The 15,076-nt window shown below is 44.1% G+C and overlaps 1 protein-coding gene across 1 annotated transcript; it reads left to right on the plus strand.

Annotated features, from left to right (window-relative positions):
* Positions 1-21: 21 nt before the first annotated feature.
* On the plus strand, positions 22-14,054 carry LOC134446219 (ras-related protein Rab-14-like). The gene is made up of 8 exons (XM_063195538.1): positions 22-142; positions 2,864-2,923; positions 3,148-3,201; positions 5,951-6,128; positions 7,751-7,817; positions 9,494-9,581; positions 10,004-10,034; positions 11,079-14,054. Exons 2-8 carry the CDS (start codon positions 2,872-2,874, stop codon positions 11,254-11,256), a joined length of 648 nt encoding a protein of 215 aa, XP_063051608.1. The 5' UTR covers positions 22-142; positions 2,864-2,871; the 3' UTR covers positions 11,257-14,054.
* The last annotated feature ends 1,022 nt before the right edge of the window (positions 14,055-15,076 follow it).

The following is a 15,076-nucleotide window of genomic DNA, read 5'->3' on the forward strand; positions in this document are numbered from 1 at the left end:
CGCACACTACAGACCAGAGACGCGCAGAAGTGACGCGCATGTCAACAGCAGCATCTAGCTAGGTGTATTCTGTCTGCCAGCTGATTCTTCACTGAACCGGCTTCGCTATTTTATTACCTGCTACTACATACATAGCTGTAGGGTAAGTCTAAATATTCTTCATATATCAGGTTCACTCTTCACGTTAATAGCAAACACTGTCACGATTAATGTGTAGGCATTAGCGTTTCACCCGTGTAACGTTGATTAGCCGCATAGCTTCCTAGCTTACAAGTTAGCAACGGCTAAATGATCTGGCGTTGCTATCCAGATTGGACACACTGTGGCGAGAGCGATGAGCCAAGTTGTCTAATGTATTTAGCAGTATGTTGTTCATATGCCACTGATTATGCACTGAAAAATAAGAGTGCTCTTCTGGTATGCTACATAAGATAACATGATGACTCGCATGATACAGTTACGGACCGCATAGTAACCTCGGCTAACGGACCGGTTAACGTACTTTGGCCTAACTCGGCCTTACTAATTGAATACACGCAATGTGTGGGTAATGTTATGACTTTATGAAGCAAATGTCAGCCATTTGTCATTTGCACCTCCGTCATAAAACAGCCCCGTTGGTCATGTGCATACACTCAAGGACATTGCTTATTTACAACAGCTAACGTCGGATACGAGAAAGCGCAGGCTTGATAGCAACAGCTAGGTAACATAAGCTGACATTGCAGAGTAGTCAACATTGGCTTACGTTACCTAAAGAGTTGCTAGTAGGCAAAATGGGAAGCAGTGTCAATTCAAACGGATTCCTATTTTGTTTTTAAACGATGAGAAAACCCCAACTGTGCGGCAGGTGATTTAAGACAGATGAAAGGTTGATCGGAAATGCTGGGTAGCGCACAGGCCTGAAGTTCCTTAACTAGCTTCATGGCTATTGAGCTAATGGCAGTTACAACTAGAGCCGACCAGGAAACATAGGTTAAAAAAATCGCTGTTGTTTTCTTGTGAATCTGGTGTTGACAATTCCATTCGTCAATGTCTATGTTTCATGCGGTGGTCTGGTATTTGCTTATATCCACCTGTACAATGAAGAATGTTAATTCGGGGATGGCTAGCCTAGGACCAATAGTGTCTACAGGCCAAGAGCTCTAGACGGGTGAAATTGTAAAAGGAAAGCACACGGAGGATGTCGGACAAGCAGCAAGATACATTGTAATTGTAAGCGATACAAGGTAGAGTAGGTACTGCCTTTGATTATTATCAAGATCTATGGAAGTGGCTGCCGCTGTTCTCTGTAGACCGGTGCACCGACTGCTCTACGGAAATCCGTTCCTATGTGTCTTCTTGTGTTATAAGTGTTTGTAAGACTTCTATTCGGGAAGATAAGATGTCAACACGCACAGTATGCCTGCCCCAAACTCAGGATTTACAGAAGCACAATAATTCAAGTCCATTATCGATTTTACTCATCCCCAATAGCATGGCCTATCTAAGCACCAACCCGGGCATTTCCCCTTGCTCGGCTCTGGGACTTGACAGGTCAGCTGCCACCAGCAGAATCGAGGTTCAGCCTCCAGTCTTGCTACACTGCCTCCTCCACATCACTTTGTGACTGTCCTGCGGAATCAGCTGCAAGTTTAATGTGTTTCAATGAAGTGACGTTGATTGACGATTAAGTGAAATTCTGTTTAATTGTACCCTAATTGTCATTCTGTGGTGTGTGAGATCTCAGCAGTTTCCATGAGGGGTTGTTACATTGTGGCTCCTAATTTAAACTTTGGTCTCGGTCGATGTAGGCCTATTGGTTAAATTACACAAAAGCTGCTTTGTGGTCTATAGCACATTGCATTTATCTATATTCAAGTATGGAATGGACGTTTTTAAGTAAGCTTATGGTTTTTCACAGTATTGCTTGAACATGGTAGCCTGCTAGTCAAAGCAGTTCATGGAAGCTGCTTCAGAGCTGTTTTTGGAGTTGAAAGACATTTCAGTTTTCAGGTTTCACCCAGTTTTCATCACTCTTCGGGTCTCACTGTTTTGTGTTATTGGGTGACTCTTCTTGATTTGTTCATCCACAGCACTTCTCATACTTATTTCCTTGTTGGGATGAGGGACAAGGTGTGAAGGCAGGAAGGAAGGAAGGAAGGAAGGAAGGAAGGAAGGAAGGAATTGTTAAAAAAAAGAAAAGGGTGGCAACCCTGTTTGTATTTCTAAGGCCAACACTGTGACCCATTGGTGTCACCCACAGACTGTTGTCTCTAGAAAGTCTGCTAAGCTTACTTAACATAATGTTGTGAGCAGCTGTTTGAAGTCACCTACTGAAGCATAGGAAGTGGTTGAATAAAATACATTTAAGAATAACCTGGTAGATGTAAATTTCACGTTCTAGGCTGACGGCACTTACATTAAAACTATTAACAATTTTCCATATCGAACCGATGATTAAGTTTTAATTGTCACGCCTAAATGTGGTGCATCATATGGCGAGTGGTTTGCACTGCTGTAATATTGCAAAACAGCTTTTGCATGAGTGCAGAGTGTAGCCTAAAGATGGCTTGAAACTCAGGCTGTGCTGCCCAGTGCTGGAGCTGGTCTGTTTGCGTGATTATTCATGTTGACCTAGACTAGCCAGCCCTATCTGCCAGCTGCTCCTGTCTACAGTAAGTGGAAGCCCTGTTTGTTTAGATGAAGTAGAGCGGTCTGTGCGGGTGTGGAAGGATGTTTGGTTTGTGTTTTGTTGGCGGTCGATATATTTTACATGGTGTGTTTGTACATCGCCTCTATTGTAAGAATGCATGAATACATTTGAGACGACAATACGTGTAAATAATGACATCATAAAATTGGTCTCCTTTTTTCCCTCCAGAATTCACCATGACGACCGCACCATACAACTATTCCTACATTTTTAAATACATCATCATCGGTGAGTACCCTCCAGCTCCAAATGCAACTGATCTAATGTCGAGAGCACAGATTCTGTGCACAGCATGTGTTGATGACTGAATTGATTCTGACAAACACTACTCTGGAGACTCTTGTTGTAACTATACACTGTATATCCTAATGGCTGGACTGAAGACGTGGTGTGTGATGTGCCTGTATAGTGTGTGTGACTGTGTTGTTTTGTGTGTCTCTGACTCTCCACAGGGGACATGGGCGTGGGCAAGTCGTGCTTACTCCACCAGTTCACGGAGAAGAAGTGTGAGTAGCAGCAGTGGTGTGGGCGTGGGGGGTCTGGCGTCTGCTCTCCTCTGGGGTGTTGTTGGGGTGCAGTGTCTGGCATCTGTCCTCTATGCTGGAAGGGTGTGTGTGTGTGTGTGTGTGTGTGTGTGTGTGTGTGTGTGTGTGTGTGTGTGTGTGTGTGTGTGTGTGTGTATGTGAAAGGTGTGTGTGTGTGTGTGTTTTGGTGGGGTCATTTATAGTCTGTGGAGGGCATATAAGGGAGGAGTGTGTGTGTCGGAATACTTTGATCTTTGTTGTGGGGTGTGGCAGTGATGGGAATGATGAAACGATAACAAGCCACTTTGATGCAAATTATGCTCCAGTAACCTGGGTATCACCAGCCGATATCACAAGTGATATTCATCTATTCCATCTAGTTTGTCATAGGGCAGGTTAATTTAAACTGTCAAAAATACTATCTAAAAAGCTTAATGGAAAGCTGGTTTCCCATCTGGTGTCGACATTGATCCAGTCGGCACGTCAGGTCCGCCCACCCAAAATGAGGGTGGAGGATGCAGAGGGGAAAATGGCTAGTCTCAAATGAATAGGCTCGTTCGTGACGAAGCAGTGCTGCTTTTGCTAAGCAGCGAGCAGGGGCACTTTGCCAGTTTGATGCATTCTGGTTAGAAAATCCTAACCACAATGCATCAAACTGGCAAAATGCGCCTGCTCGCTGCTTAGCAAAAGCAGCACTGCTTCATCACGAACGTGCCTAATGGCAGTGAACAGCAGCTATTAGCCGAGCGTTATCAACACTCATGTCTCATTGATCCAATGCATTCAAGAATTACACACACACACACACACACACAAGTGATATGCTTTTCATTTTATCAATGGAAAACGAATGCGGAGGTTGTCATAGATCCAATGCGACCATTTTGTTTTAATTGATGACTTCTTTAGTGTTTGTCCATAGAGATTTCCTCCTCACGAAGCTTCGCAGGTAGTGATGATGTTGAGGAAGTGTCAGCTATTGTTCGTAAGGGATATATGCCAAATGGTAAACACTATGGAGAAATCACTATGGACAAACATTCACAAAGTTCTGCAGGGGCTCACATCTGCATTAGTTTTTGATTTATCAACAATAAAGCTTGGGGCCTGAACGTGCCTTTTAGAAATACTAAACTAAAACGATGGTAAATGAATTATGTATCTCTCTGCTGACAGCTGCCACTTTAATTCATTTGATGCTTGCTGTTTCCTCTTACTCCACCCTCTCCTTTTGGGTGGACGAACCAGATGTGCCGACTGGATTAATGGTGGATCTATAAACAAACTACAAGCTTCCATTTGTCTAGGTCTTGCCCTCCGTCTAGTTCTTGCCCACCCTCCTCATTCTGTGGTTGGCATATCAAACTAAGGCGAATATTTTACAAGGCAGCATGGGAATTCCTAGGCTAACTCTCAAGGATAATTTGGTTATATTTACCAATTAGCCCAGGTCTTAACCTGATTGAAGAGCGAGCTGATTCTGTGAATGACTGGAAGAAATATGATACTGGATTGTAGCATTCAGGTTATCTGATGTAGTTTGGTTTGAAAGGCTGGTATGAGGTTTGTTTATGTGTGTTTCATGAGAATAATGAACATGGTTAATGCTACTTACATCGATCGTTAGCCACTTAAGACATAGTAAAAAATATGTTCCTCACAATTAGACTGCTTGGTGTAAAATCTCACCTCTGTTCCTGCCATTTTGAATGGCTAACTCTTTCAAAAGTAGCTGCTTATAAAGTGCAGACTTTCTGGCTTGTTGTGATGCAAACCATATCTGGTGGCACCGTGGGTTCTCTTATTAGATATAACAGAGGAAATGGCCAGTTGAGAGAGCCTTCCGCCTCCTAGATCCGGACAGGCAGACAGCAGGCCGTCCTCCCTAAGCGGGCAGAGGTTAGACTGTTTGTATTGTTAGGGGAGTAGAGGGAGATTTTAAAGGTAGTCTCACTTCCTCTTTTGCGCTCATCACACACAATGGATCAGAAAAAAACACGTTTTTAACACTTTGTATCCCCTCAGTAATTGAGATGCCACAGTTAAAAAAATAAAATAAATGCAGAGCTGGAGGCTTGATCAGTTCTCTCTCCAGTGGCATAGATGGGTTTTTTTTTGTTTATCAACTCGGTGTTGTGAGGAGGGGCAAGACACTGGCAGCCAACCATGTGAGCAAATGTTTCGACCGACAGTGGTTTCCAACAATCAGAGGTTGAGTTGTGCGCAGTTAGTTTAGCGCAGTCAGGAGAAAACAAAAATGTAGAACCCATGTATTGATCATTGTTCTTACATTTGTAAGCAGCTGTAGGCAATGATTCTGATTACTATAGTGATGAAGATCCCGACAAAAATTCGTAGCCATCATTTTGTTGATTTGTAAACGTCCATAAAAGTCCTGTATTTGTTGACACTATGTACTTGCTGCTGTGGTTGTGTAGTCATTAATGATTGCCCCCACCACGCTATTGGTGGCCGTCTGTAGATGAAATTGTAAGGATCGCAAGGTTTGGATGAAATGGCAAAGGTTGGCCAGGTGAATGATTTTGTTACATGTTTTATTGACCGTCTATCTGCTCCTAATGTGTAATGATGGCCCTCACAACATTAGTGTCAGTATGTTGTTTTTGCATGAAATTGTAACAGTTGGCAAGTGGCTGCTTTGTTGTGTGTTTGTTGACACTCTCTATCTGTTGCTGTTTTTGTTGTTGTTGTTGTTGTTATCATTGTGTAGTCATGGCCGACTGCCCCCACACCATCGGCGTGGAGTTTGGCACGCGCATCATGGAGGTGAGCGGCCAGAAGGTCAAGCTGCAGATCTGGGACACGGCGGGACAGGAGCGCTTCAGGGCCGTCACCAGGAGCTACTACAGGGGCGCCGCCGGGGCACTCATGGTCTACGACATCACCAGGTACACACACACACCAACTCACACACACACACACACACACACACACCAACTCTCACACACACACACACACCAACTCACACACACACAGCTTCAGGGCTGTCACACACAGCTACTACAGAGGGGCCACAAGGGTTTCCCAAACTTGTTATCTGGGGACCTAACATTTCAAAAGTCACACACCTTTGTGTCCCAACCCAAGCCACAAAGTCAATCTCAAAATAAAGATTAATTTCAAGGTTAACTGAATAGTCATCTGAACAGTTGGTATTACTCAAATTCTAAGCGGCGATAGTAGGCTAATTGAACCAGTGAATCCATAAGTGACAGGTCATTTGAGAATGCAGATACTGTAGCTGAGATGACAGGGCAACATGCGCGGCGATCTTCCAACAATCTTCTGCGACGTACACACACACACACACGCATACACACACACACACATATACACACACACACACACACACACACACACACACACATATACACACACGTACACACGTACACATATACACACACACACACACGTACACATATACACACACGTACACACACACACACACACACACACACACACACACACACACACATACACATACACATACACACACACACACGCACACACATACACACACACACACACACACACACACACATATACACACACGTACACGCATACACACACACACACACACACACACATATACACACACGTACACATATACACACACGTACACATATACACACACACACACACACACACACACACAAACACACACACACAAACACACACATACACATACACACACACACACACACACACACACACGCATACACACACCAGGGTGTTTTTCCAAGAACATGGTTAATGTTCATGTTGTAATCTTTGCAATGTGGAGCCATGGAATCTTTTGTTTCTCCTCATCCTTCCTTACCCAATGTTGTTTCACACTTAGCATGTACTTTACTGTACTTTTTTACACAATGTAATGTACTGTCCTGTGCTGTTTTTGGGGCACCACACATGGTGGCAGCCGTTACCCTAATTTCCCTCTGGGATCAATAAACACAAGTCTAAGTCTAACAGTATAGAAAGTAGTAAACCTGGCTGCTAATGGATAACCTGGGGCATTTTTCACAAAAGAGGTTTGTTAACTCTGCTGAGTTAGCCCAGAGTGATTTGTAATACTCCTAATAGAAGCGGCTTGCAGTTTTTACCTTTAATCAAAACAACGCCACAGGCCTTGTCTATTACAAGCATTAGCGCTTGTTCTGAGTTAACATACCGAGCTAAGAGGCTAGCCCTGCTCTTTGGAATACCTCCCCTGCAGGTATAATTCCGTTAAGGAGTCAATGAGGACTTGTTACTACCTCCAGTTTAACTTCCCCAGCTACGCTACTTGAACCACCTTCTAAGATACCCCCTAGGGTCAATATGAGTTCAGACACTCTTGAAATTGAATCTATGGGCTCTACTGAGGAGTCAGATTGGGCCCAGTGGCATCTGATCTGACACAAAGGCATTGTGTGTGCATGCGTGTGGATTCACGTTGACTTTCACTGTCACTGATTAAACGTGTGTTTGTGTGTGAATACATTTCTTGTTTGTTTTTTTGTTACAATAGGAGGAGCACGTATAACCACCTCAGCAGCTGGCTCACAGATGCCCGAAACCTCACCAACCCAAACACTGTGAGTAACAGGGCTTGACATTAACTTTTTCTATTGCCGGCCACTGTAGCTACTTGTTTTCCCGAGTCACTAGCCATCCAGCTATTCTGCTGTACATCTGACCTCAGATGAGATACTTATAGCAAGAAGATGAGTGCATGGGTTTCTACATGGAAATAAAACAAATAGAAACAGTAACTGAGCTTTTTCATTAACTTAAATACAAACAATTGATACACAAGGGGCACAGCTCAGAATGTACGCTATTCTGTTATGTCATATCAATAAATTGGCTAGTGACACTGAAATTGTTCCCAGCCAAAGCCAAGTTTTACTAGGATTTGACAGGTTGGCAGGTGCCAGTGTCAAGCCCTGGTGAGTAACCATGGCAACACGCAAGACTAACACTGTGGCCTATCAAACTGAAGCAGTGTAGAAGCTATTCTTCATGGTTGACATTTTCACATTTTTAGAGCAGTGTTTCTCGACCCTTTTTCTCTTGTGTACCCCGTAAACCTTTTTCTAATGTCATGAATACCCCCAAACATATGCTCTATAGCTTTTCCTCTCTCCCAGTGTGGCTAAAGGTCATCTTTTTTCACACACACCCTGCAGTGTGCAGGGAGTACCTCTGGTTGGGAAAAACTGGTTTAGAGGGTTTTGCATATGAACTCTTCATATGGAAGAGATTTAACAGTCGCTTTAGTCGCAACTGGTTGACAGTCGGGCTACCTCCTTTGGCAATAAGGGATGTGTTTGTGCGTGTATGACGGTGCTGTTTTCGTGTATGCCACGGATCCGAGATATGGCTCACTTTTAGCCAGTAGTCGCTGCAGTGCTAAGCAACCTCCTTGGATGTCTGAGATGGAGGGGCAAACAATTGCGCCCAGTCCTACCTCACAGGTGATCATCCTTATCAATTGATATGCATTGTAGAGTGTGTTAGTTAACAAAAGCCAAAAGCCCACCTGGGAAACTCTCATTGTCATCGTGACACAGTGCTCACTGCACACAACCATATTGCATTTATGCCTCACCTGTGCAAGCGGGGCAGCTCCCCAAGGCAGCAGCAGTGGGTCGGGAGGGTGCTATTGCTCAGGGTACCTCAGTCATGGAGGAGAATGGGGGAGAGAGCACTGGTGAATTACTCCCCCCCACCAACAAGGCAGGTTGGGGGTCAAACCGGCAACCTTTGGGCTAGAACTACTGATCTGACGTTCTAACCGCTGAACCATGACATCCCCAAGTCACAGCTGGTCATCCTGATCAATCGATGTGCATTGCAGAGGGGGTTAATCCTAATTCATAGGTGATTATCCTCATTGATATGCATTGTAGAGTGTGTTATTCCTAACTCATAGGTGATTATCCTGATGAATTGATATGCATTGTAGAGTGGGTTAGTCCTAACTCACTGGTGATGATCAATTGATATCTATTGTAGAGGGGGTTAATCCTAATTCATAGGTGATTATCCTCATTGATGTGCATTGTACAGTGTGTTATTCCTAATTCATAGGTGATTATCCTCATTGATGTGCATTGTACAGTGTGTTATTCCTACCTCATAGGTGATTATCCTGGTGAGTTGATATGCATTGTAGAGTGTGTTATTCCTAACTCATAGGTGATTATCCTGGTGAGTTGATATGCATTGTAGAGTGTGTTAGTCCTAAACTACTGCTGCGTCCCTCCAGGTCATCATCCTGATTGGGAACAAGGCAGATCTGGAGGCCCAGAGGGACGTGACGTATGAGGAGGCCAAGCAGTTCGCTGAGGAGAACGGTGAGCAGACCTTTGGCTATGTATTCCCATGAATCAGGATTGGCTCTGGGTAGATACTGGAGGGTAGCTCATTGGCTGTATATCAGCCCATGGATTTTAAGATGCTCCACTTAAGTCTGCAATGTTTTTTTGTTAATGTGTTAAGAGTATCAGGTGTGCTTTTCTCCAAATCATCATGGGTAACTGCATTAGCAACACTTGATTGCAATCACTGACCTACGAGTATATGAATTGAACGTCATTTTGTCCATATACTACACACGTCAGTGGTTGCAATGCAATTTCCCACTGGCAAACAACTAGGTGATTGCTAACTGACTAGCAATGGTGCTTTTGTGAAATCAGGTCATTGATGTAAATATGTTGGGTTGGTTTCTATGCTGGCCGGTAGCCTCACCCTGATTTGATGTTTTCTTTTTTAGGTCTGCTGTTCCTTGAAGCCAGTGCTAAAACGTAAGTGAAACTGTGTGTGAGAATGTGGAGGGGGTGAGAATGAGGAGGATGCATTGCACATTGTTTCACTGCGTCATTCATTTTTATTATCTTCATTATATTCATCGTTATTTAACCATCCCATCCTCTTCCTAAACACATGTTCTTTGCTCCCCCCCGAAATCGTGTGAAAGAAAAGAAAGGGAGTAAAAGTAAATAAAGGAAGAGGTGGACAGCAGTTGGATTAATGTCATTAGAATCAGTTTCCACATCTTTTATTAGCTTTTATATTTATCTTTATCCAGCCCCCCCCCCCCCCCCCCCTACACTTAAAGGGCAACTCCTGCCAATTTCAATGTGCTGTTGTATTGCTCACGCTACCCTTGACTTGTCAGTACCCGGTGACGCCGCAGTTTTTGGCTCAGCCCTTTGAGATATGAGCTATTCTAATGGGGGCAACTTTTGTTTACATTTTTAAAAAATGAGCATAGGCCTACTCCAAATATTTTCCCAAAAGGTATCGCTGTTTGCTAGCTGTCTGCTGATGTTGCATAACCTTTTGGATGTTTTTGGGACTAAATAAAAATGTTTTTTTGAAATGTAAACAAAAGTTGCCCCCATTAGAATAGCTCATATCTCGGAAAGGGCTGAGCCAAAAAATGCGGCGTCACCGGGTACTGACAAGTCAAGGGTAGCGTGAGCAATACAACTGCACATTGAAATTGGCAGGAGTTGCCCTTTAACTCAACTTGTGTTGACTGTGTAGCCGTGGTCTGAAGATCGGCAGGGTGCAGGTTCAAATCCCACGCTTATCTCTCCCTCTCTCTCCTTATCTCTCCCCACACCTCCATTCCACATTGGGCATTATGTATTTATGTGAGCTAATTGACACCTGAATTTCCCCTCGAGGATCAATAAAGTTACTCTACTCTACTATTCATGGCTGATGTGTCCTTGAGCAAGGCACCTAACCCCACATTGCTCCACGGACCGTAACCAATACCCTGTAGCATAACTTTGTTATTGTTGTGTTGACTAAAATGTAATGTCATGTCTCACCTCCAGGGGTGAGAATGTGGAGGACGCCTTCCTGGAAGCTGCTAAGAAGATCTACCAGAACATCCAGGACGGCAGCCTGGACCTGAACGCGGCCGAGTCGGGGGTGCAGCACAAGCCCTCGGCCCCCCAGGGAGGCCGGCTGGGGAACGAGGCGCCCACCCAGAAGGAAGGCTGCAGCTGCTAGGAGGAGCCCCACCTTCCTCCCCTACCTACCTACGGAGTGCACTCAGCCTCTCACATGCAAGCATCCTCTTCCCTCCTCCACACACACACACACACACACACACACACACACGCAGAAACACACACGACACACGCAGAAACACACACGACACACGCGTCAGTCATACACTATACACACAGAAACAACATTATTAACACAGAAAACACGCATTATATTATATACACACGTACATTATATATATATTTATATATATACACACACAAACCATACACGCTGCCCTTTGCCGCACCTATCTGAAGTTCAGTGGACAGCAGAATGTCCTAAGGACTTTTTGAGGAGGTTTTGTTTGTGTTCTTTTATGGACCTCAGATTCCAAAATGTCCTTTCTCTCTCTATCTTTTTTTTGTCTCACATTGTCTGCAAGCTTTATTCTTTCTGTATATCACCCTGGAGATATGAACTCTTCTGTGTGTGCGTGCGTGCATGCGTGTGTGTGTACGTGTGTACGTGTGTGCGTGCGTGTGCGTGCGTGTGCGTGCGTGTGCGTGTGTGTGTGTGTGTGTTCGTCTGTAAGGAGGGAATGGGTCAGATGAACATGTCTGGAGTCATGAGCTGCTGTGACATGAGTGGCTTCTCTTTCTGTCTTTCTTTTGTTCATTTTTGTTTGTTTGTTTGTTTGTTTCTGCCTCTTTTGTAAGACCTTTGCTTAACTTATTCTGGCGGATGCAGTTCTTTTGGGGAAGGGGTGGAGGTTGGGTGGGGGGCATCAGGGGCCCACACATCGTCTCTGAAGAAAAGTTGTGTTTTTTTCAGGTTTTTTTTTTTTTTTTTTAATGGATTTTAACTCACTCGACAAGATGGCGACTTTTTAGGGGCTCCTCTGGTTTGGCTTGCTGCCCTTTTCGGGAGCACTTGTGTAAAAAAAAAAAAAAAGAAAAGAAAGAAAAGACCGAAAAGCAAAGAGAGTCTTTATGATTGGCTAGTAGAGTTGTAACTGGTATGTGTGTGTGTGTGTAACAGATCCAGTAATATATGAAGAATGCTCTGCCGGGGGCAGGGCTTTGCACTTTGTAGCGGCAGGGCAGTCAGACGTGAGGAGGAAGAGGAGGAGACACGCTTACAGTACTTCCTGCCCAATCTCTCCAGCCTGAAGAGGAGGGCGTGAGGAGGGGCCCGGGCTGCTCTTAATCCCAATCTTTAATCCCCTAATCCCGCACCTCCCCGACTCCCTGCTGTGGCGACTGGGTGTGCAGGTGTGTGTGTGTGTGGCATATACATGTGATGGATGGGTGTGTGATCTCCTGTAGCATCAATGGCGTATGTATGCTCGCTGTGACATGAGAGAATGTGTGTGTGTGTGTGTGTGTGTGTGTGTGTGTGTGTGTGTGTGTGTGTGTGTGTGTGTGTGTGTGTGTTTAGCGGAGATCTCAGGCTCCCATCTTGTCTCTCATCCCCACCCCCCACCCCCATCTGCATGAGGCCTGTCGAAGCGCCGTATCACGCCGAGATTGTTTGTTTGGTTTGCACCCGCCCCCCCCACCCCCCTCTGATCATGTCATTTCTGTTGCCTTACTCTAATGACCATTGACTCCAGAGCTCAGTCAGTTCTTCTGATTTGAGATGAGTAGAGCGTCGTCCCCCTAAAACAGGCAGAGACAGGGTCCGCAGGCCGCCATCCGTCACCATGCGGGACCGCAGCAGACAGGCAAGCTTGCTCAACTCACGACCCCTAACTGACCTTTTAGAGACCAAAAGTGAGGAAGAGGAGAAGGAGCATGATGTTGGTGATGGTGATGATGGGCTCAAATCATTTCCCCAAACTTTCCTCTGTCCTCCAACATTATGCCTCGCTGTCCACAGTCCACCATTTCTGGGAATGTGCTCACCCCACCTCCCCTCGAATGAAATAATTGAGTCGAGTTGAGCCTTTCTCTGACTCTGGTGACGCAGCTTGTACCTCCAAGCTAACATGTACAGTTGGGGATTATATTATTAGCCCCCCTCTTGATTTCTCAAATAATCCTCAACTGTATCAGAGATTCTAAGAGTATAATCTCTGACTGTATCATTGAACTGACTGATGCCAGCTAGCAGGTCCCATTCAGTTCAATGTTAACATGCTAGCTTGAAACTAGGAGTAAAATATCGCCACACACCCAAAAACGCCTGGAAGAAGAACAGGAGAAAGGCAAAACTCCATTAATTAACTCCGGGGGATGGAGTGGTGGAAAATAAGCACGTATCCAGAAATGGTGGTCTGCTGCGTTTAAGGAACGTCCAGTCTAAAACCGGCTTTACCCGCAATGACGACTAGGTCGGAGGACAGAAGAAACTGGACTGGAGTTTGGTGAGATGATTAGCACCCGATGGGTACTGCATGGCATGGGCCGGGCCTGACACTACTACAGTCGTTAACGGTTCAGACGGTCACTCTGAGAACTCTGCTGATGCAGAGCCTGGCCTGACCTGCTGCATCTCCCCATTCTCAAGAAGATTTCTATTCAATTTGTATCATGTTGTAATAATAGATGTATTTTAAGTCATGTTTAAAGATTGAAAATATGTGATTCTCAAAGGAATAATAGAAACCTTTGTTTTCTTTTTTTAATTTTAATCCTGTTGATTTTGTTTTTTTTCCTCCCCCATGTCGTTTTTGATCACTGAGGTGATTCACAACAGAAAGGCAAATATATTAACCTTCTGATGATGAAAATCTGTTAACTTTGGAATGTCTTCTGTAATTGACATTTGGTTTGTATTAATATTGTTAATAAAGACTGTGCTGTAAATGCTGACTACTTCCTGTGTCCAAATGGCATTTCTTCATTCATTTGTATATTCATTGTTTATTTACATAGCATAGCATTTCTCTATGGGGGATGTACAGGGCATGTACAGGCATTGGGGTTGTCGTGCCAAAAAGCGAGTGCCTGCCAAAACACGAGTGCCCTCATTGAAACCAATGAAATGTTTTGAGGGAAAATTATACTATTTTTTGCAGAATTAATTACATAATTTATGAACTAAAAATATGCTTATGAAACAGTACTCGTCCTCCACTTAATATGAGCTATTTGAATGAAACTGTATCATTTGTTATGACAATTCTTAGATTCTTTTATGGAAATAATACCGAAATTGTAACCAGTTCTTTGTAATACTTCCAGAAGGAATGTAGATGCTTTATTGATAGGCTTTCCATCTTAAATTGTGTTGGATTTATCGGCAAAAATGGGTAAAAAATATCTGAAAAATTGGTCATTGGTTTCCATTGGTTTCAATGAGGGCACTCGTGTTCTGGCAGGCACTCGCTTTTTGGCACGACAGGGAGCCTTAGGGAGGCCTTGAGAGGGATTCAGCTGAGAGGGGGTGGTGCGGGGGAGGGGGGGGGGGGGGGGGGGGGGGGGGGGGATTCAAAATGGTTGAGAACCACTGATGGTGAGTAAGTAACTTATATTCATAAAGCACATTTAAAAACAGTGTAAAATTGACCGAAGTGCTGTACAGTGTCGAACAATAATCAAAACAGTAAAACAATTTTATCAGCATAATGAAACATTTTTGCAGCCTAAGGGCAGTAAGCATTTAAATGGATTCATTAAGTAGTTAGCTTATGCAAAGTATTAAAATGATAAAATAAAATATATATAGGGGGTTAGAGAACATAGAGGTAAGAACTGAGAAGCAAAGGCTAAGGTGTAAAATAAGTTTTTAGATTTTAAAGTAGAGGTAGAGGCGAGTCTAATGTTGGGGGGCAACTCATTCCAGAGGCGTGGGGCTGCCACAGCGAAGTCTCTGCCTCCTTTATTGACAAGACGGG

Source organism: Engraulis encrasicolus, chromosome 3 (genome assembly GCF_034702125.1).
Source record: "Engraulis encrasicolus isolate BLACKSEA-1 chromosome 3, IST_EnEncr_1.0, whole genome shotgun sequence".
Lineage (NCBI taxonomy): Eukaryota > Metazoa > Chordata > Actinopteri > Clupeiformes > Engraulidae > Engraulis > Engraulis encrasicolus.